This window comes from Urocitellus parryii, chromosome 15, assembly GCF_045843805.1.
Source record: "Urocitellus parryii isolate mUroPar1 chromosome 15, mUroPar1.hap1, whole genome shotgun sequence".
Lineage (NCBI taxonomy): Eukaryota > Metazoa > Chordata > Mammalia > Rodentia > Sciuridae > Urocitellus > Urocitellus parryii.
In genome coordinates, this window is record NC_135545.1 from 42891399 (window position 1) to 42911753 (window position 20355).

Genomic DNA, 20355 nt, shown 5'->3' on the forward strand with positions numbered 1-20355 from the left:
TGCCTCAGCGCTCCCTTCTGGCCTCTCCCCTCATTTCCTAGTCAACTAACCACTATTTGTGTAGCACAGCTGGGAGTTGAGGACAGCCTATGACTACAGGTGGCTTGAGAACCCAAATTCTGAAACTGATCAGTCATGATTAAACACAGAGACAGCTAGGTTTCATGGCCCTGATGCTAAGCATTTAAGTGTTGCAGAGGCAGAGACTTGAGTGGATTATTTGTTGAGGGAATGCTCCTTGGAAGTGGTCTGAACATAAGTTAAGATTTAGGCTGGGTTGGTAACCCACAAGTGGCCTGTAATTCCAGTGGCTTGCCAGGCTGAGGCAGATTTTTAATTCAAAGCCATCCTCAGCAACTTAGTGAGGCTCTGAGCAACTCAGTGACACCCTGCATCTAATGAAATATAGAAAAAGGGCTGGGGGTGTTACTCAATAATTGAATGCCCCTGAGTTCAATCCCCTGTACCAAAAACAACAACAAAAACCCAAACAACAACAACAACAAAAACCCAAAATCTGTATATGTAGAAAAGCATTACAATTTGGATTAAAAGCAAAGGCAGGTTCCTCTTCACCTTATTCTGCCCCAAAGATTAGTCCTTTGATGGGTTGGAAGTGTGCTTCAATGGTAGAGTCTTGATAGAGTGTTTGGCTAGTATGTGAGGCCAGAGGTGTGATCCTGTGCACTAGAAAAAAAATGAAATAAAATTTTTGCACCATCACTGTTTATAAGAGAGGTCTCAAACAGATGTTAAGGGGCCTACCAAGGTTCCACAAGTAGTGTAGAGGTGTTGTGCTCAACAGTAGAGTTTCAGTTATTTATTTGGGGCTTCAGATTTATAGCTGATAGGATGATCATGTCACATTTTAAGGTAATGGACAATGAGAAGACTGTTAAAGGTGCTCCAAGGCAAAATGAGGATCTCCAATGACTTTATAAAGTGGAAATGACAGGCCCATTTTTTTTTTTTTTTGTGGTGCTGGGCCTTGTGCATATGAGGCAAGCACTCTACCAATTGAGCTATATCCCCAGCCCATGAAAAGCCGATTTTAACATAAAATTTGAAATGTGTTCATGACAAAATGACATTACAAAATTACCACATTATCATTTCAATACCATTCAAAAAAAAAAAAAAAAGCAAACAAACTATGTGTGGTCGGTCATGCAAGCCTATAATTCCAGCAACTCAGGAGGCTTAGGCAGGCAGACCACAAGTTTGAGGCCAGTCTCAGCAATTTAGTGAGACTCTGTTTCAAAATAAAAATAAAAAGGGCTGAGGATGTAGGTCAGTGGTAAAGCACATCTGGGTTCAATCCCTTATCTCACAATAAGTAATAAAAACAGGGAAGAGGCCTGGGAAGCAGCCTAGAGGTAGAGTGCCCCTGAGTTCAAATATTGGTCCTGCAAAAAAAAAAAATAAAGAAAGAAAGAAAAAGACCTGGAGAAGTAGCTCATGGATAGAGAGCTTTCTGTCCACAGCACTGCAATGAAAGAAAATAAACTGAGTCTTTGTCCTACATGTTGCAATTTGGAGTGTGACGAGGCAGCCCATAAAACATAAAAACATCATTTATTGCTAGAAGTCATGACATTACAAAAAACAAAATGCATTTTATTCACATTTTATGTGAAAGAATATGCTACTATGGTCCAATGCTCCATTGGTTCAATGTTCCATAGCTCCACTGATTGCCAGTAGCTCATCTTTCAAAGCCACAAGCAGCTCACCAAGCCCTGAGAAGAATTAAAGGCAGTCTAAGTGACAAATGTGTTCACCCAACCAGGCACCAGAAATGATCCCTAATCCAGATCCCATTTTAGTTAGCCAAAATCAAGCTTGCTGAGGCAAAGGCTCTCTCACTGAGGATGCTAGTCCTGGAAGGCTTCTCCTTGGATGAGCTGTAAGTTCAACCTTCTGAACTAGGCTCACATCCCAGGGAATATATATAGAATATCCGGTCAGACATATTCTCTGGAGTTGATGACTGTGCCTGGCACCTTGATCCCAATCTCTGCTCTGTGGATGTTATTTTACAGGGTGAGGGAAAAAATCATAATTGACAAAAAGTTCCACATGGGTGCTGTGTAGGTCCCGATTGGTTATGTCTGTGCAGGGTATTTGTTTGTTTGAAACCAGGGATTGAATCCAGGGTTGTTTAACCAATGAGCCATATCCTTGGCCCTTTTTATTTTTAATTTTTAGGCTGAGGCTCTCTTTGAACTTGTGATCCTCCTGGCTTGCCCTCCTAAGCTACTGGGAGTATAGGCGTGCACCACTGCCCCTGGGAGTCTGTGGTGAATTACTGTTCTCTCTGATTGAATCCGTCATCCTTAAACAATAAAATTAACTAACAACTGAACTTGAATCTTCTGAGCACATCCTGTGAGGATTCATTAGTTTGCAGTGTGTATACTGTATTTATTGGATTTGTTTTTCTCCCCTTCATTCAGATTTTTGAAGATTCCCTCTTCTACTACTCTCCCTGAGACACTGATTATTAAAGTAATTCATTGCATTGTCTAGTACATGGGATATATGGAAAGTGTAAAAAGCTAAGTATGATGGCATGGGCCCATAATCACAGCTCCTCAGGAGGCTGAGCTCAATGGTAGGGCAACCCTGGATTCAATTCTCAGTACTGCAGAGGGAAAAAAGAAAAGGGCAGGGGAATTGTTGGTAATAATCTCATTGTCATGAAACAACCAGTATTGTTAGGATTGAGTTTTAAGTGGCTCTGAGTTGGTGTTTCGTTCAAGTTTGGCATGTATCTGGATCCTCAAGACTGGGACATTGTTGGTGGCAGAGGAGAATCTCCTGGACAAGGTTTGTGTCCCTGAGTGTCTTTGCTGTTGTGGGTACCGAAGTATTGGTATGAGAGGAAGAAGGAGTATTTAATCTCATCATTTAGGGAGGATCCATTGTTTTTAAAGGGATGGAAGATAGTGGTGTTAAGTTTCCTATGACACTGAGATCTGAGTAAGGAGTGGGAAGGTCTGAAAAGGAATTTTTTTTTTTGTCCCAGGGATTGAACTGAGGGGTGCTTAAACATCAAACCACATCCTCAGTCCTTTTAATTTTATTTTTTATTTTGAGACAGGGTCTCACGAAGTTTCTCAGGGCCTGGGTAAGTTGCCGAGGCTGGCCTTGAACTTGTGATCCTCCTGCTTTAGCCTCCCAAGCTGCTGATTACAGACATGAGCCACTTTACTTTCTACCTATCTTTGTTTTTTAAAGTCTAATTTAAGCCATGGGAGTATAGCTTAGTAGTAAGGCATCTACTTAGCCCTGGGTTCCATCCCCAGCCTCAATAACCAACAAACAAGCAAGCAGACAAAAAAGGGTCATCCTCCTGCATAAATTCTTTTGCAGTTCCAATTGCTCTTAGAATATCCCAAATTTTTTGTTTTGCTTTCAAGTTCTGGGGAGTTAGCTGCCACCAACCCTTCCAACCTCAGCAAACCCTTTGCTTCTAAACTGTAGCTGTGTCAGTCATACAGCCTCCCACCACAGGGCCTTGACACAAGCCATACTGTCTGCCTGTTGCCAACTGCTGGGGCTACTGAGGCAGGCCCAGGATAGGAAATTTTGTCACTAGGAAGTGATAAGTATGCAAGTTCTACCTCTAATTGGTCCCCTATGCTGTTTTAAAATAAACAAAGTCCTGTGGAAAAGGCAGTGGTAGAAACAGTTTTCTTCAAATTCATGTGGTAGCAGAGCTAATCACCCCTGCTGATTTTCAATGTATTGCAAGAACATGCTGTGAAGGCCAGGTGTGGTGGCAGCACCCCCTTAATCCCACTGAGTAGGGGCGGAGAGGGGGACATATATAGGAGTATTGCAGGTTCTAGGCCAACCTCAACAAATGAGCAAGGCCCTAGGTAATTTAGTGAGACTGAGTCTCAAAAAGGCCTGGGGAAGTGGATCAGTGGTAAAGTGCCCCTGGGTTAAATCCCTGGTACAAATAAATAAACAAATAAAAATAAAGGGTTGTTGGTGTAACTTCATGGTAGAGTGCCCCTGTGTTCAGTCCCAATTAGAGAGAGAGAGGGGGGTGGGGGGAGAGGGAATGATGAAGTTGGGGGGGGGGCGAAGGAGGCCGAGGGAGGGAGGAAGAGAGGGAGAGGGAGAAGTAAAATAAAAACAGTATTCTGGGACATCAAACTTAGGCTGAGTTATAGGTTCCACTTAACATGCTCAGGTGCTCAGTTGCAGGGATGGTTGGAAATGGGGGCTTACTTGGTATCCAGTTTTGCCCAGATGATGGTCATCAGTATATCCGAGGACCCCCAGATCCTGGTCCTGGAGTTTCACACTCTCCCTGCCTCTTCCTTGGTATTCCTCTTTTCTGGTCCCATAGTTACTGACAGTGAAATTCCCAAGAAACAATAGTTTTCTAAACTGGAAGACAGCTTGGCCACTCCTCAAATCATAAAGCCTAGGCCAAGGCTGGAGTTGTGGCTCAGAAGTAGAGTGCTTGTCTAGCACAGGCGAGGCCCTGGGTTAGATCCTCAGCACCACATAAAAATAAAGGTATTGTTGGGCTGGGGATGTGGCTCAAGCGGTAGCACGCTCGCCTGGCGTGCATGCGGCCCGAGTTCGATCCTCAGCACCACATACAAATAAAGATGTTGTGTCCGCCGAGAACTAAGAAAAAATAAATAAATATTAAAATTCTCTCTCTCTCTGTCCCCCTCTCTCTCTCACTCTCTCTTTAAAAAACAAAAAAAAGGTATTGTGTCCAACTACAATTAAAATAAAATATTAAAAAAAAAGCCTAGGACACTTTTCCTGAAGTGATAGCACATTTTTCTTTCTCACAAGGCACTCAATGATTATTTTGCTAGGAGAAATGCAGTATCCACGAACACATCTTCATTTCCTGCTCCCACCCAACCTTTTCTTCAGCCTCTCTTCATTCTCCATCTATCTATCCTGCACCCTCGCCAACCTCTAGTCTAACAGTCCTAGGCTGCTCTTTGAGGGAGATGACTCTTGTCCCCTCTGTACCACATAGCTCTGCCTGGTTTCAGACAATATTGAGGATCTGCATATAAGGACCCCACGGTAAACTTGTTGTATATGAGAAGCTTGAAGTTTCTAACTGGGCTGCTTCTGGAGATCAGATGTGTGCATCACAGAGACATGGAACCTATGTCCTGAGTTTGGTTTACATGCTGTGCTTGTACTTGAGATATCAGCATCAGCAGGCAGTGTGTGTTCCAGGGTACAGGAGCTGCTTCCAGCAAGATCCTCAAGGAGGGGTCCTGGGATTCAAATGGCCACCCGGAACTGTATGTGATCATTAGTTGCTTGGATGGGGACAGATCTTGCAGAAATCTGCCAAATCTAAATCCTTTCTTGTGACCTTCCTTCTGTACAAACAGAAACATGGGGATTCCTCTCCACACCCTGCTTAAGGTTTTGCTGGGAACTCTTCTTCCTCCTCTGGTCTTCTTCCTCATCCTTGTTTTCGTCCTGTTCTTCCTCACAGCAGTCTGATGTGGTTGCCTGAAGCTGATGTGGTAAATGAACTTGAGCACTCTATGACCACCACCACTTTATGTTGGCACATGTTTCTCCACCACCAGTCCCCAGCAAGTGTGCGAATGAGGATGTGGGGAAAAGGTACACTCATACATTGTTGGTGGCACTGCAAATTGGTGCAACCACTCTGATAATTATCATAAATTTATTATCATAAATTATCATGTTGAAATCTTCCTGCTTGTCCCATTTTTTAATAGATGTATTTGAATTTTAATAGCTCTTCTTCATGTCTGTTATGGCTCCATCTGTAGGTTCCTCTTCCCTCTTTTTTCTTCCTTGCAATTTATTTGTTGAAAAAAATCATGTCCTTGTCCTTAGAGTTTTCTCTGGTTTTGAGTTTGATGATTGCATTCCATGGTATCATTGAACATGTTCCTCTACTCCTTGTTTTTCCTATAAACTGGTATTTGTTAGAAGATTTTATTTGGAGACAAGGTCTTGCTCTGTTGCTCAGGCCACACTGTGAATTATGGGCTGCTGATGTGACACAGGCCAAACCTTGTGCTGTTCCTTATCTGTTGACTGCCCCCAACCCCCATTCCCAACTGTCCCCTTAACTGCTGAGATAGACATTCCACTGGTAACAGCCAGCGCCTTACTGCTAAGGCTCACACAGCCAGAGTGATCTTTTAGGCATCTTCATCAGATTTCTTCACTACCCTGTTCAAATCTATCCTATAACCTCCCGCTTCACATCTAAAACAAGATCTATACTCCTCAGTGTTGCCGATGTGGCCCACTGGGGTCTTCCTTATACCTGCTTCTCCAACCACAACTTTCCTTCTTCTGGGGCTTTCCTTCCTGGCCACAGTAACCTTTCTGCTCCTTGAGTAGCTCAGTCTCATTTCTAACTCGGGGTCTTTTTGTGTACCTTTTGGTCCAGGGATTCTCTCTTCAGCTCCTCACATGACTCTCTTGATCCCATCTCTGCCGAAATGCCCTCTTTTTCAAATAAGCCTTCTCTTACTGTTTTGTATAACTATTCCTTATCACTCTATGCTTTTATTTTCCTGTATAGCACTTTTTTTGTGTGTCTGTGCGGTGCTGGGGATTGAACCCAGGGGCTTGTGCATGTGAGGCAAGCACTCTATATCCCCAGCCCTGTATGGCAATTTTAATTACTTGATTTTTTAAAATTTTGTTTAGTGCTGGGGAATGAAACACAGGAGTTGGCCCACACTAGGCAAGCACCTTGTGACTGAGCTACAACTGCTGACCCTGAAATTGTATTGTATCCTTATCTCATCCTTTGTTGGTTGTGCCTTAATGAGAGAAATTTATTTGTTAATATATTGGAAGTAGCTAGCTAGCAGCTTGCTATCTGAAATGTAACAGGTTCTCAAAAACACTTGTTGAATAAATGAATAGCTGGATGGGTAGACTGTAGATGGACCAGCATCTTCTCATTCCTTCCCGTCTTCTCACACACTCACATATACCACATACATATGGACGCACTTAGCATATTTTTTTGTTTTGGCTCTGGGAATGGAACCCCATTAGCCTCGTGCATGCTACAGTACGTGTGCTCTACTATGGAGCTACACCCTCAGCTCAAGGCTCTCATTTCTTGATGAACTGATCTGGGTGCTGACCCAGGCATCATTCAGTTAGGCATCATTGCAGATGTTATGTTAAAAACTGTACCTGAAAGTCCCTTCTGAAGACAGAAGGCCTTAGAAGACCTAGTCCTCCATGTAGGAATGTACTTCAAGGGAACGAGGGGGTTTGAAGCTTGACCTTGAATAAGCTGAATTTCAAGTCAAACATTGTTACAGAAAAATTTATTGAGGAGTATAGGGTGTCTTGTGGCCATAAAGGACTGGGAATAAAGGAGCATGAGAGGCTCAGGGTGGCGCTACTGACTTTCCCCAACCCTTCCTGTTCCAGGTAGCTATTGTGCCTGGCTGAGAGCACAGGAAGGGGGCTCCCTGGGTAAACGGTGCTTCCAGTTTCAGGAAGCCTACCTGATGGTTTGTGCTGATGTTTCTGGCAGTGAGTCAGGGCTGGACCTATTTGATGGATAGGTCACCAGTTGGCCCCTCTTTCTGCACTTGACTCCTCCTCCCCTTGAAGAGTGCAGTGTTCTCTGTTCTGCACAAGGAGGTACTGCACAGCATTGCGCAAAGGAATGCCAGGCCTTCTTCAAGGCCAGCTTTAGCCCTGCTTTGTTCAAAGGAGCCTCTCCTTTCAAATCCCATTTTCTTGCCTGTGGCAGTTTATATGGAAGGGAATCCCTGGCTGAGAAAGGCTCATGCAGATTGACTGAAGTTCTGTCTCAAGTAGGGGCAGTGGAGACTTCAGAAGATGGATTAGCTGAACATATTTAGTGAAGACTACCTAATTTAAAAAAATTATTTATTAAATATATAATCACATATTGATACAGTTAATCATTATAGGGAAAAAAGATTTGAACAACTGTATTGTGACAAAAGGAATTCTAGATGCTGGGTGCTAAGCCTGCAGGGCTCCAACGTGCTCTGTTGTGTGCAGGGTTGGTGCCCATGTGGGATCTGGGAGGCATTTCCACTGTATTTCCCTCTTTTGTGAGTATTTTAAGCATTATATGTTATTTAGCCAACTGGCAACCACGAGTGAATGGATGAAGAAAAGCCCCTTAGAATGGGAAGACTGTTTACAAAAAAGTCACTGATAGCCAGTGAGGAGTTAAAGGATGGCTTTTTAATACAGATCCAGTCGCTGCCAAGCTCTGAAGACACCAGTACAAGCTGCAGTAGTCCTTATGACAAGCTAAACCAAGGTCCTAGCTGTGACACCATTGAAAATAATTTGAAACCATCTTCAGTTCTCTCAATTTTTTGTACATTTTAATAACTTTATAATGAACAAAACAATAAATTTTTTTTCTGTGAAATATATAGGAATTATAATTTAAAAAACAGAAGAAGCTGTATTAGTTGTCCTGTGTAGTCAATGTTTGTGCTCTCTACAGAGGCCCATCCAGCAAGCTTCTGTGGCAATGGTCTCTTGCCACTCTGCTTTAAGCCACTAACTTTGGGGCGAGGGCAACCAGGGTCTTTTCTGTCTCTGCTGGAGCTTGGCGTTTCTTGGGAGCCCCCCTGGCTTGCTGCATTGGCTTCTCTGTTTGGCCTTTGCTGGAGTGGCCAAGGGAGCATCTCTATAGAGCCAGTACCCACCAACAAGGCAGTATGTCTCCCCATGCCAGCCCACCTGGGTTTCTCCACATCCTTGGTAGAGGACGTGGTAATACACAGGTGTAGGAGGAGATGTGGGAGGCACTGCTGCTAGAAAGAAAATCAGAACTGATCAGTCATTTCTGCTTTATATATATTTCTGCCACCAGGACCTCATTCTCTTGTTGCTTCCTGTTTCTGAAGGAAGCCCTCTTATCTGCTTGGCTTCCCAAACATAGCCTTTCCCTGTCTCTTCAAGGGATGCTTGCTGTCAAAGTACTTGAGTTCTGTGAAGCCAGTGGAAGCAGCAGAACCAGATCTCTCTTCCCCATTCCTAGAGAGAACAGTCTAAGCTTAATATTATCACAAAAAGCCCTCACTCAGTCTCTCCCATCTACAACTGGAAAAAAAATCCCCTCCCCCCTGTAATGGAGATTGAACCCAGGGGCACTTGTCCATGAGCCACAGGCCTAGCCCTGTTTTGTATTTTATTTAGAGACAGGGTCTCACTGAGTTGTTTAGGACCTCACTATTGCTAAGGCTGGCTTTGAACTTTCGATTCTCCTGTCTCATCCTTCCAAAAATTTCTTAAGTTCTATGATTTCTGAGAAAGAAAAAAGAAACAATAGGCCTGGGATATAGCTCAGTGGTGGAGAGCTTGCCATCCACAGTACTGCAATGAAAGAAAATAAAATCATCTGAGTCTTTGATCTACATGTGGCAATTTGGAGTGTGAATTATCAAATACAATGAAGTTCTGCCCCAGTGATAATTGTTAAGGAAGCCGATAAAGCATCATTTATCATTTGAAAGCATGCCACGACACAAAATAAAACCCATTTTAAGATTGACCCAAATATATGCTTTCTGAGAATCTTGGGGAACTCTGGATAAAAGTGAAATGTTCCCCAAAGTGTTTATAAGGAAGTGAAACCAGGCATGAAGAACAAAAGCAGAAGAATGGATCAAATTTGAATTCCTGAATTCTTGTTTTGCTCTGGGATTATTTTCATTAAGATCAGGGACCACCTATTGCTGTCTCCTTTCTAGAAAATAAAATGTGCTTGAGAGAAAAATGTAGTCAGGTTGAAAAGTTCCTACATATATGAGAATGCTCCAGCATGTATTTCTTGGAATTTTCTTTTTACCTTCTTCAGAGAGAAGGGAAATACTGTGGGGCCAGTACAGTTGCTGACATCCCAGTGTTATTCTTGGCAGAGATTATGTTTAGTATCTTTCAACTTATGGCCTTAAAACTCTTTCTAGACAGAAAACAGCTGGGTTCTGGTCTGTGAAAGCTTTGAGCTGCCTGAGGATGATGCATAAGAAAAAGGACACAGAGGCACATGTGGATCAGCAATCTGGGGCTTACTAGGTGTGCAGTGCCCACATCTGACCCTATTTTTAGGAATTTCAGCTTTCTAACTATTGTTCTGTTTGACAGACATCTCTGTGTGTATTCCTTTGATGTGAATTAAGTCTAAAATGAAAAAAAAATTTTATTCTTCATGTATTACGTGAAAGGCTATGCTCCTATGGTCCCATGCTTCTGTTCCAAAGGTGGCCAGTACCTTATCTTTCAAAGCCACAAGCAGCTCACCAGGCCTTGAGAGGCATTAAGGGCAGTGTAAATGATAAGTGTGTTCACCCACCCAGGACACTAGAAAAGATTCCTTATCCAGAATTCCAGTTTAGTTGGCCAAAAACAAGCTTGCTGAGGTAAAGGCTCTCTCACTGAGGATGCTAGTCCTGGAAGGCTTCTCCTTGGATGAGCTGTAAGTTCAACCTTCTGAACCGGGCTCACATCCCAGGGATAGGTAAAAAAGCTGATTGTGCCTGACACCTTGCTCCCAATCCCTGCTCTGTGGATGTAATCTTGCAGGGTGAGGGGAAAATCATAATTAACAACCAATTCCACATGGGTGCTGTCTAGGCCCCAGGAGGCTGTTTATGCAAAGCAGTGTGTCTTGGGAGCACTTTTAGAGGCATTATAAGATACCTATTCTCACTGAGGCTGGCATTTGCCCCTGAAGCCTTAGGTGTTTGATTTTGTGGTCATCCAGAATATATTCCTACCTGATTTCCAGTGAAGGAGGCCAGAGACCCCCACACTGAAGACCCTTGCCATGATTAAGCTTCTCCTCTGGTCAGAAAGATTTTTACAAAGAGTATCAGCAGGCAGGATGTCTGCAGAAGGCTTGTGGTTTGAAACTTACTCTTTCTTGTAAATGCCAGGATTGCACACACAAGGTATGAGTAGAGTCTGCAAGCTCATTGTACAGAGCACTTGTCAGCACTAACTGAGCTTTGGGGTTGAAAGGATCTTGTAAGAAAGCTGGGCCTTGGGCTATATAACTCTTTTCCAAGATGTAGTTTACCAAAATGTTTCTGCCTCATCCAACAGCATGAAGGAGAGTTGCTCCAGGGTGATCAGTTGACTCTTCAGGGCCTTCCACAGAGCCCTCAGAGTGGCAACTAGCATATATGTGCTGAAGGTTGTTTGGACAGCTGCAGCCTGATTCTACTCATGCCATGACCTCCTTCTAGTTCTTGTACCCGCAGGCCCAACGAGCGGCCTAGCGATTGGGCCACAGCCTGCACCTGTTCTGCTAATTTTCGGGAAGGCACAAGGACCAGACCCCGAGGGGCAGATATGCGGTGGGTTTCCAGAGCTGGACGATCAACAAGCCTTTGCAACAGAGGAAGTAAATAGCTCCTTTGCATGGCAAAGGAGGTGGTGGCTGTGAAGCAGTGGGGGTCTGGTGCGTGACTGCACGGTGGTGGGCCGAACGACTTCGGGAGCAGCATCGTGCCGTGCGCGCAGCACCCCAGGCTCCAGACCCAGGTCCGCGAAGCTGCCGTCGGACGGCAGGCCCCGCAGCGCTGGCGCCTCCAGTTGTGTGCGCTCCATGCTCCCAGTCACGCGAGGCGAGCACTCTCAACGGTCCAGCGTGAGGCGAGCTGGCTGGTTTAACTCAGGCCGCTGGGCAATCCACGGACGCTCTGTCGCTGTTCCTGCCGCCGCGGTAGAGCTCGCGGAATGAGTACCACTGGGAGGGGATCCTAGAGGACGCCTGCAGCAACTGAGCTACGACCAACCACAGCAACGTCGGGCGAGCGACAGTCCTGTTGCCCTTGTTGTTGGAGAGGCGCACGTCAGTGACGTCACGCATGCGCCGCTTCCGAGCGTACGGCGGCTGGCTCGGCTCAGTAAGGTGCGGAGCTGGAGACGCGTCAGGAAGTGGGGAGGATTCCCTAAGTTTCAGTGACTGCTAGGTCTGTAGATCAGCACCGGGATGGCGATATCCAGATCTAGACCGCCTTTGGGTGGGGAGCACGGTGGAGGCGGGAGCATGGGCCTGCAATATCCGGCGTCAGTGGGGCCCTGGTCTTATGGACCTGGTGGGCTGGTGTCTTCTGGAGATCGGGTGCCCATTCTTTGAGGTTCTCGTTTGTCGTCCTCATTGCCCCTGTTGATGACTTGTTTAGTACCAGGCTCCCCTAGTAAATTCTTTGGGTTAGGGATGCGGTGACGTTTCCAGACGTGCGGAAAGACTGGTAATACGTGTTTTCCCAGCGTCTGAATGAATGGTAGGCCTGGGGACTGAGACAAGGGTGTGGAATTATAAATCTAAGCTCAATTCCCGCTCCACTCTGGCTCAGAACTCGCAGTACAAGGTGGTGTCCTTAAGCTTATTTTTTTCTCTGAAGTGGGAGGTAAGTTGATAAGGCTTTCTTTTTAGTGGTGACATCTCTTCTTCACATTAAAAAAATTTATTTTTAAAGTCAAATTTCTCTCTCTGCTTCCTTGTCACCTTTCCAAGTTTCCCATCCTGAATACACCACTCTCGCAGCCAACTCACCTTCTATCTCAAGTATGGTAATTTCTCAGATAGTAGTAGAAAAGATCCAGAAGTCCTCAGCTTTGTTATGTGGCTTATCTCACATAGGCCTGGTCAGTAAGAATATTTAACTGAAATTCAGGTATTCAAGTTGTAAAAGAGTTACACTAATCATACTTCCTGAAAAGTTCTCTCTTGATTGTAGATCCTTCCTATCCTCAGATTGCGAATCTGTGGATTCAATCAAGTGTGGATTGAAAATATGCAGGAGAAAAATGTATCTGGCACTAGTGGAATATCTCAGTTGGTAGAACTCTTGCATGGTAGGAGTGAGGCACTGGTTTCAGTCTCCAGCAGGACACACACACACACACACACACACACACACACACACACAGAGAGAAAAAATAAAGAAAGAAAAAAGGAAATTTGTATTGAATATTAAGAGACCTTTTGTTTTGGTGGGAAAGCCTTGAACCAAGAACCTCAAAAAATGCTAGGCAAGCTCTCATAATGCCTTTATCCTCATCCCTTTAACAGTGTCTTACTAGGTTGTCTAGGCTGGCCTTGCACTTGCAATCCTTCTATTTCACCCTCCCAAGTAGCTGGGATGATAGGTGTGTGCCTCCAGCACAGCTTCTATGCTACTTTTATGATTCTTTCTAAAAACGTAGAGATCATTGGAAGTCTGACCTGACAATTTTCCTCCATTTCAATGTGCTCTTGCACCAAGCCAGAACAGATAACGGTTGCTGACTCAAATAACAAAAAGGGGCTAAGGGTGTTGCTCAGTGGTTAAGTGTTATGGGTTCAACCCTGAGCACAAAAATAAATAAATAAGGGGCTGGGGTGGTGGCTCAGTGGTAGAGTGCTCACCTAGCATATATGAGGCACTGGGTTTGATCCTAGGCACCACATAAAAACAAACTAATGTATCCACCTAAAAGTAAAGATAGATAGATAGATAAATAAATAAATAAATAAGGGAATAAATAAATAAAATTGCAGCCCACCAGAACTGGTAGCACTCGTTTGCAGTCTTGGTAATTGGGGGGTTAAGGCAGAAGAATCTTTTGAGTCAGGAGTTGGAGACCAGCGTGGGCCATATAATGAATGAGACCCTGTGTTAAAACAAAATAAAGAAACAAACTAAAAAAGTAAAAATAAGATTGCTGCATTTTAAGAAAGGCAAAGTTTGCAGTTCATCTCCTGCTCTTTTCTCTTACAGGTCCCTACCAGTTTTTCAATCTGCTGCTTAATGACTTTTGCCTGTGTTCCTCCAGTAGCATGAAAGCTCTGCTGAGCAGGAATTTTTGTCTGTTTTGTGTTTTAATGTATTCCAGGAGACTAGGACAGTGCCCGGCAGAGATTAAGTACTTAATGAATAGTGGTTCGATGAATGAGTGAACTTGCATATTTTATAAGATCAGACAAAAGGAACGCAAATGACTGTGGGTTGGAAGGAAAAAGGAAAATCTGTCCTTGCTAAGAGAAGGGACTGTTTCCACTTGAATTTCTGACCCTTATTTTCCTGTTCTTCAGGTGAAACAGAGGAGGAATGATTGTGAATAGTGTCTCTCTGTGCTACCACAACAAACTCATCTTAGCCCCTATGGTTCGGGTCGGCACTCTCCCAATGCGGCTGCTGGCCCTGGATTATGGAGCTGACATTGTTTACTGTGAGGTAAGTGCTCCTGGTTTTCTGGGAGGGCTTTCCCACAAGTGCAGCCTCCTCATTTGGATGTGGGAGTGGTCAGGAGTGGAGGAGGCAGGATGGGAACTCCCCACACAGGTGTTTGTTGAAAGTGGGAGGGGAGCAACAGGCAGGCACTGATGAGTTCCGTGGGCCCTACTGAGGGCCAGCATCCTGGGCAGCACAGAGGAGTTTGGGTTACTGAGATGAGTAGATGAGCATCAAGTTGGGGAAGTGCCGTGGCCCCTGTAGGAGCTAACATACATTTAGTACATCAGTAAATGGACTCGGAGGTTAGGAAGAAGAGGAAAAGGACCAAAATCAGGCTAAGGAAGCTGGATGAGGTTGGTTTTTGGTTGCCATAGGGTTTTCTATTGGTGATAGCTGGTAGGCCAGTAGATATACTTGCTGACTGCTCTGGAGAAAAGTAGGCTTTAGACCCAGGTTTAAAAAGATCTGTCAAGGGGCTAGAGTTGCAACTCAGCAGTAGAGTGCTTGCCTCAATTTCTATCACCACAAATATATAAGCAAATTAAGGAAATGTCCATCAACAACTAAAAAATATTTTTAAAAATCTATCAGGAAAAATAGAATTAAAGGAGTAGCTAATGTTGGATGATGAAGGAATGTGAGCAGTGGTTCTCAATTGAGTATGTATCAGAATTAATTTGGAGAGCTTTCTTTTTTTTAATATCTTTATTTTGTTTATTTATTTTTATGTGGTGCTGAGGATTGAACCCAGTGCCTCACATGTGTGAGGCAACCACTCTGCCACTGAGCCACAATCCCAGCCCTGAGCCACAATCCCAGCCCTAAGTATAGGCAGTGGCATGACTGTGGCTCTAAAAGGCAATAAGAGGAATCCTTGTAGTGATGGGATCATTCTGTTTCTTACCTGTGTCAGGGTCAGTGTCCTGATTGTGATTTTGTGTTATTGTTAAGATGTTGCCATTGGGGAAACTGGTGAAGGGTACTTAGGTCTAAGATCTCTCTGACTTCCTTACAGCTGCATGTGAACCCAGTTACTCTAAGATAAAATGTTCAATTGGAGAGGACCCCACTGTGTAGAGATTAGGGAAGGTCTGTGAGTGGAGTTGGGGAAAATACCCTATATTCTGTGTGGGGTGTTTGAGAACAAGAGTCAACATGAGAAGTAAAAATATGAGAAAATAGACAAATTAAGAAGAGTCTATGGACTGGGGTTATGTCTCAGTGGTAGAGTGCTTGCCTCACATGCGTGAGGTTTCATCCTAAGCACCACATAAAAATAAATAAATAAATAAAATAAAGATATTGTGTCTATGTACAACTAAAAATATTTAAAAAGTACTGTTAGGGAAGGCAGAAGTCAGGTCTGTGAACAATGTCAGATGGTACAGAGAGATTGAATTGCAAGAAGACTGGTGGTGGTATATGTGAGAATGAGGTCACTGGGGCCTGGTGAGGAGTTAAGGGCTTAAAGATGAACAGCAAACAAGGAGGCAGAAAAAGGACTGCTGGCTACAACTTCAGCTACATAAGCGTGGAACAAGTATAGGCAGGTGGCTTGAAGGAAAGGAAGTAGGGGAAGTGAGATATTTATAGATGAGTTGCATGTTTGAGGAATTAGAGGAAGAAAGGAGTTAGAAGTGAGGGGGTACCAGGGGTGATGGCCAGTGGTGGAGTGGAGTCAGTTTTTTTTTTTTTTTTTAATTTTTCTTTTGGAGGGGAAAGGGTTTTTTTATTTTTTATTTTTTTTGGCAGTGCTGAGGGTGGAACCCAGGACCTTGTATATGCTAGGCAGGTACTCTGGGACTGAACTATATATCCTCAGCTTAGGACACAGGATTCTTTTTTTTTTTTTTTTTTTTTGTTCTTGTTGTTAAATTTGTTCTTTTTTGTTATACATTATAAGAGAATGTATTTTGGCATAATATACATACATGGAGTATAACTTATTCTAATTAGGATCCTATTCTTGTTGTTGTACATGATGTGGAGTTACCCTGGTCTTATATTCAAAACAAGACTAGGAGACTAGGAAGGTTATGTCTTATTAATTCAACTGTCCTTCCCATTCCCCTTCCTACTGCCTTCCCTTTGTTTTCCTTTGTCTAATCCAGTAGAATTATATTCTTCCCCTTCCTACCCTCTGTTGTTCTTGGTTAGCATCCATATATTAGAACATTCAGCCTTTGGTGTTTTGGGATTAGCTTATTTCACTCAGGATTTTCTCCAGTTCCATCCATTTACCAACAAATGCCATAATTTCATTATTCTTCATGATTGAGTAATATTCCATTGTGTATATATACCACATTTTCTTTTTTTTTTAATTTGAAGGTCACCTAGGTTGATTCCATAGCTTATCTATTATGAATTGAGTTGCTCTAAACATTGATGTGGCTGTGTCACTGTAGTATACTGATTTTACATCCCTTGAGTATAGACCAAAGAGTGGGATAACTGCATCAGTTGGTAGTTCCATTCCAAGTTTCTACTTGCTCCCCACATCCTTGCCCACATTTATTGTTACTTGTATTGTTTATAATTGCCATTCTCACTGGAGTGCGATGGAATCTCAGTGTAGTAATGTGTATTTCTTAATTTTGCTAGATATGTTGAACATTTTTTTCACATATTTTTTGACCATTCATATTTCTTCATTTCTAGTAACATACTATAGAAATGATCCCTGAAAGTATAGTCTTATATTTCTTCATTTCTGAAGTGCCTGTTTGTTGAAGGACACCCAGGTTGGTTTCATAGTTTAGCTATTGTGAATTGAGCTGCTCTAAACATTGATGTGGCTGCATCACTCTAGTATGCTGATTGTTTTTAAACATTATTTTAGATGTTGAGGGACATTTAATTTATTCATTTATTTATACATGGTGTTGAGAATCGAACCCAGTTTCTCACACATGCTGGGCAAGCACTCTATCACTGAGACACAACCCTAGCCTCTAGTTATTCTGATTTTAAGTCCTTTGGGGTAACATTAGGTAACATTAGGTCATTAGTACCAATAACCACATTATTGTTTAGAGTATCAGTAAGGTTGCTTATTCTGAAGTTACATTTAATAGTTACAATATGTAATGTTCAGGGCTTTGTGCAGTTCTCAAGGAGGTCCATTGTCTGAAGTTACTGTTAGGCTGACAGCTCCAGGAGTGCCTGACCTTGGTGAAAAGTAGTTACCAAGCAAACAAGTTCCTTTATTCCCAGGAGTTATGTGCCTAAGATTAAGGTGGAAGCTGATAAGACTCTAGCACGGAGGGCATTACCATAGCAACCAGGCATCCTATGCCTTTGCACAGGAACTTTCCCAGGCACCAAGCATGTCACAGCCATGAAGTCATCAGGGACACCAATCCCAAACACAGAACCCCTTTAAATTTTTTATTCTAATTTATCATATATGACAGCAGAATGCATTACAATTCCTATTACACATATGGAGTACAGTTTTTAATATCTCTGGTTGTATAGAAAGTATATTCACACAATTTGTGTCTTCATACTTGTACTCATGGTAATGATGTCCATCTCATTCACCATCTTTTTTACACCTCTTGCCCCCTTCCTTCTTCCATCCTCTTTGCCCTATCTAGAGTTCCTCTAATATTCCCATGGTCCCCCTCCCAACCCCACTATGAATAAGCCTCTTTATATCAGAAAAAACATTTGACATTGGTGTTTTGGGATTGGCTAACATCACTTTGCATTATATTCTCTAACTCCATCCACTTACCTGCAAATGTCATGATTTTATTCTCTTTTATTGCTGAGTAATATTCCATTTTGTATATATACCACGTTTTCTTTATCCATTCATCTACTGAGGTTCTACAGTGTAGCTATTATGTGCTGCAATAAACATTGATGTGGCTGTTGATAGATCCAACCTGATTTTCTCTCAAAATTGGGACTATCTCGCCACAAAGCCATGAAAAGATAATTTCGGCTTTAGTATAAATTACTGCAAATTCTGAACCTGCTTGGAATGCCTGCCCATGCCTTGAACTCATCCATGCCTGACTCTCTGACCAGATAGCAGCCCTCTCTGAAACTTTAGTGACACCTCATAAATATTGGCCTTCCCTGGCCAGATAACAACCCTCTCTGAGGCTCTAATGATCCTCATAAATTCTGATGTTGGGGCCAGCAAAAAATGTAAACTACCATTTGTGTTATGCTCCTCAGAGTTCTGTTATCTGTATCCCCCCTTTGTGTAACTTTCTGGGCTATAAAGCCGAACTGCAGGAAAGCTGCGGCTGCTGTCTTGTTCCTGTGGTTTTGGGTGGGAGAGGCAGCCCAGCCGGTCGAAATAATAAGCTTGCTTTAATTTGATTTTAATTGGAGTCAGTGGTCTTTTCTTGCGTCCTGGTTAACAGCTATGTCCCTGTAGTATGGCTGTTTTTAAGTCCTCTGGGTATAGACTGAGGAGTGGGATAGCTGGTGGTTCCATTCCAAGTTTTCTAAGGAATCTCCATACTGTTTTCCATATTGGCTGCACCATTTTGCAGTCCCACCAGCAGTGTATGAGTGTGCCTTTTTAGCCACATCCTTACCAACACTTATTATTGTTTGTATTCTTAATAGCTGCCATTCTGACTGGAGTAAGATGAAATCTTAGAGTAGTTTGATTTGCATTTCTCTAATCACTAGAGTGTTGAATATCTTTTTATATATTTGTTGATTGATTGTATATCCTCTTCTGAGAAGTGTCTGTTCAGGGCCTTGGCCCAATTATTGATTGGGTTATTTGTTATTTTGGTGTTTAGCTTTTTCAGTTCTTTATATACCCTAGAGATTAGTGCTCTGATGTGCAAGTGGTAAAAATTTGCTCCCAAGCTGTAGGCTCTCTCTTCACCTCACTGATTTTTTCTTTTGTTGAGAAGAAACTTTTTAGTTCCAATCCATCCCATTTATTAATTCTTTTTTTAAAAAATTTTGTTTTTAAAGACCTTTATTTCAATTACTTATTTTTATGTGGTGCTGAGGTTCAAACCCAGGGTCTCACATCTGTGAGGCAAGCGCTCTACTGCTGAGCCCCAGCCCCAGCCCCAGCCCCAGCCCATTTATTAATTCTTGTTTATACTTCTTGCGCTATAGGAGTGTTCTTAAGGAAATAATGTCCTAATCCCATATGATTGAGATCTAGGCCTACTTTTCTTTTGTTACACGAAGGGTCTCTGGTTTAATTCCTAGGTCCTTGATCCACTTTGAGTTTTGTGCATGGTGAGAAATAGGGATTTAATTTCATTTTGTTACATATGGAGTTCCAGTTTTCCCAGCACCATTGTTAAAGAGGCTATCTTTTCTCCAATGTATGTTTTTGGAGCCTTTGTCTAATATAAGATAACTGTAAATGGGGCTGGAGTTGTGGTGCATTGGTAGAGCGCTAGCTTAGCACATGTAAGGCCCTGGGTTCGATCCTCAGCATCACATAAAAATAAATTAAAAAAAATAAAGGTACAATACCTTTGGGTCCAACTACAACTAAAAATAAATATTTTTTAATAAAAAAATAAGATAACTGTAATTATGTGGGTTAGTCTCTGTATCCTCTATTCTGTACCATTGATCTACCAGTCTATTTTGGTGCCAGTACCATGCTGTTTTTGTTAGTGTTGCTCTGTAGTATAATTTAAGGTCTGGTATAGTGATGCCACCTACTTCATTCTTCTTGCTAAGAATTGCTTTGACTATTCTGGGTCTCTTATTTTTCCAGGTAAATTTCATGACTGCTTTTTCTATTTCTATGAGGAATGTCATTGGGATTTTGATTGGAATTGCATTAAATCTGTATAATGCTTTTAGTTGTATGGCCATTTTGACATATTAATTCTTCCTATCCAAGAACAAGGGAGATATTTCCATCCTCCAAGGTCTGCCTCAATTTCTTTCTTTAGCATTCTGTAGTTTTCTCTGTAGAGGTCTTTCACCTCTTTTGTTAGTTTAATTTGCAAGTATTTTTTTTGAAGCTATTATAAATGGCATAGTTTCCTCATTTCCCTTTCAGAGGATTTGTCCCTGACAAATTTATGCCTATGATTTTCTTTTTAAAATAATAACCATCCTAATGATCATATGAGGTATATTTCATTTGTTTATTTGGAAATGT

General features: G+C 42.5%; 2 protein-coding genes and 1 pseudogene across 7 annotated transcripts in view; 1 reads left to right on the forward strand and 2 right to left on the reverse strand.

Moving 5' to 3' along the window:
* LOC113200025 (putative ATP-dependent RNA helicase DDX28) overlaps positions 1-12176 on the reverse strand; it is a 35092-nt gene extending 22916 nt beyond the window's left edge. The window contains 7 exon segments of the mRNA XM_077792826.1: positions 6213-6223; positions 10992-11094; positions 11097-11190; positions 11193-11427; positions 11429-11705; positions 11708-11774; positions 12030-12176. Coding sequence (XP_077648952.1) covers positions 6213-6223; positions 10992-11094; positions 11097-11190; positions 11193-11427; positions 11429-11705; positions 11708-11774; positions 12030-12176 — 934 coding nt within the window.
* LOC144250264 (tRNA-dihydrouridine(20) synthase [NAD(P)+]-like) overlaps positions 1-20355 on the forward strand; it is a 63165-nt gene that overhangs the window by 7021 nt on the left and 35789 nt on the right. For 3 of the 6 annotated variants that reach the window (XM_077792770.1, XM_077792773.1, XM_077792771.1), the window contains exon 3: positions 14096-14237. In XM_077792770.1, coding sequence (XP_077648896.1) covers positions 14112-14237 — 126 coding nt within the window. In that variant the 5' untranslated portion in view covers positions 14096-14111. Of the gene's footprint in view, positions 1-5497; positions 5632-11633; positions 11988-14095; positions 14238-20355 lie in introns of those variants that run through there. The other 3 variants (XM_077792772.1, XM_077792768.1, XM_077792769.1) reach the window with 3 other exon arrangements.
* Positions 16843-16936, reverse strand: LOC144250528 (small nucleolar RNA U3; annotated as a pseudogene).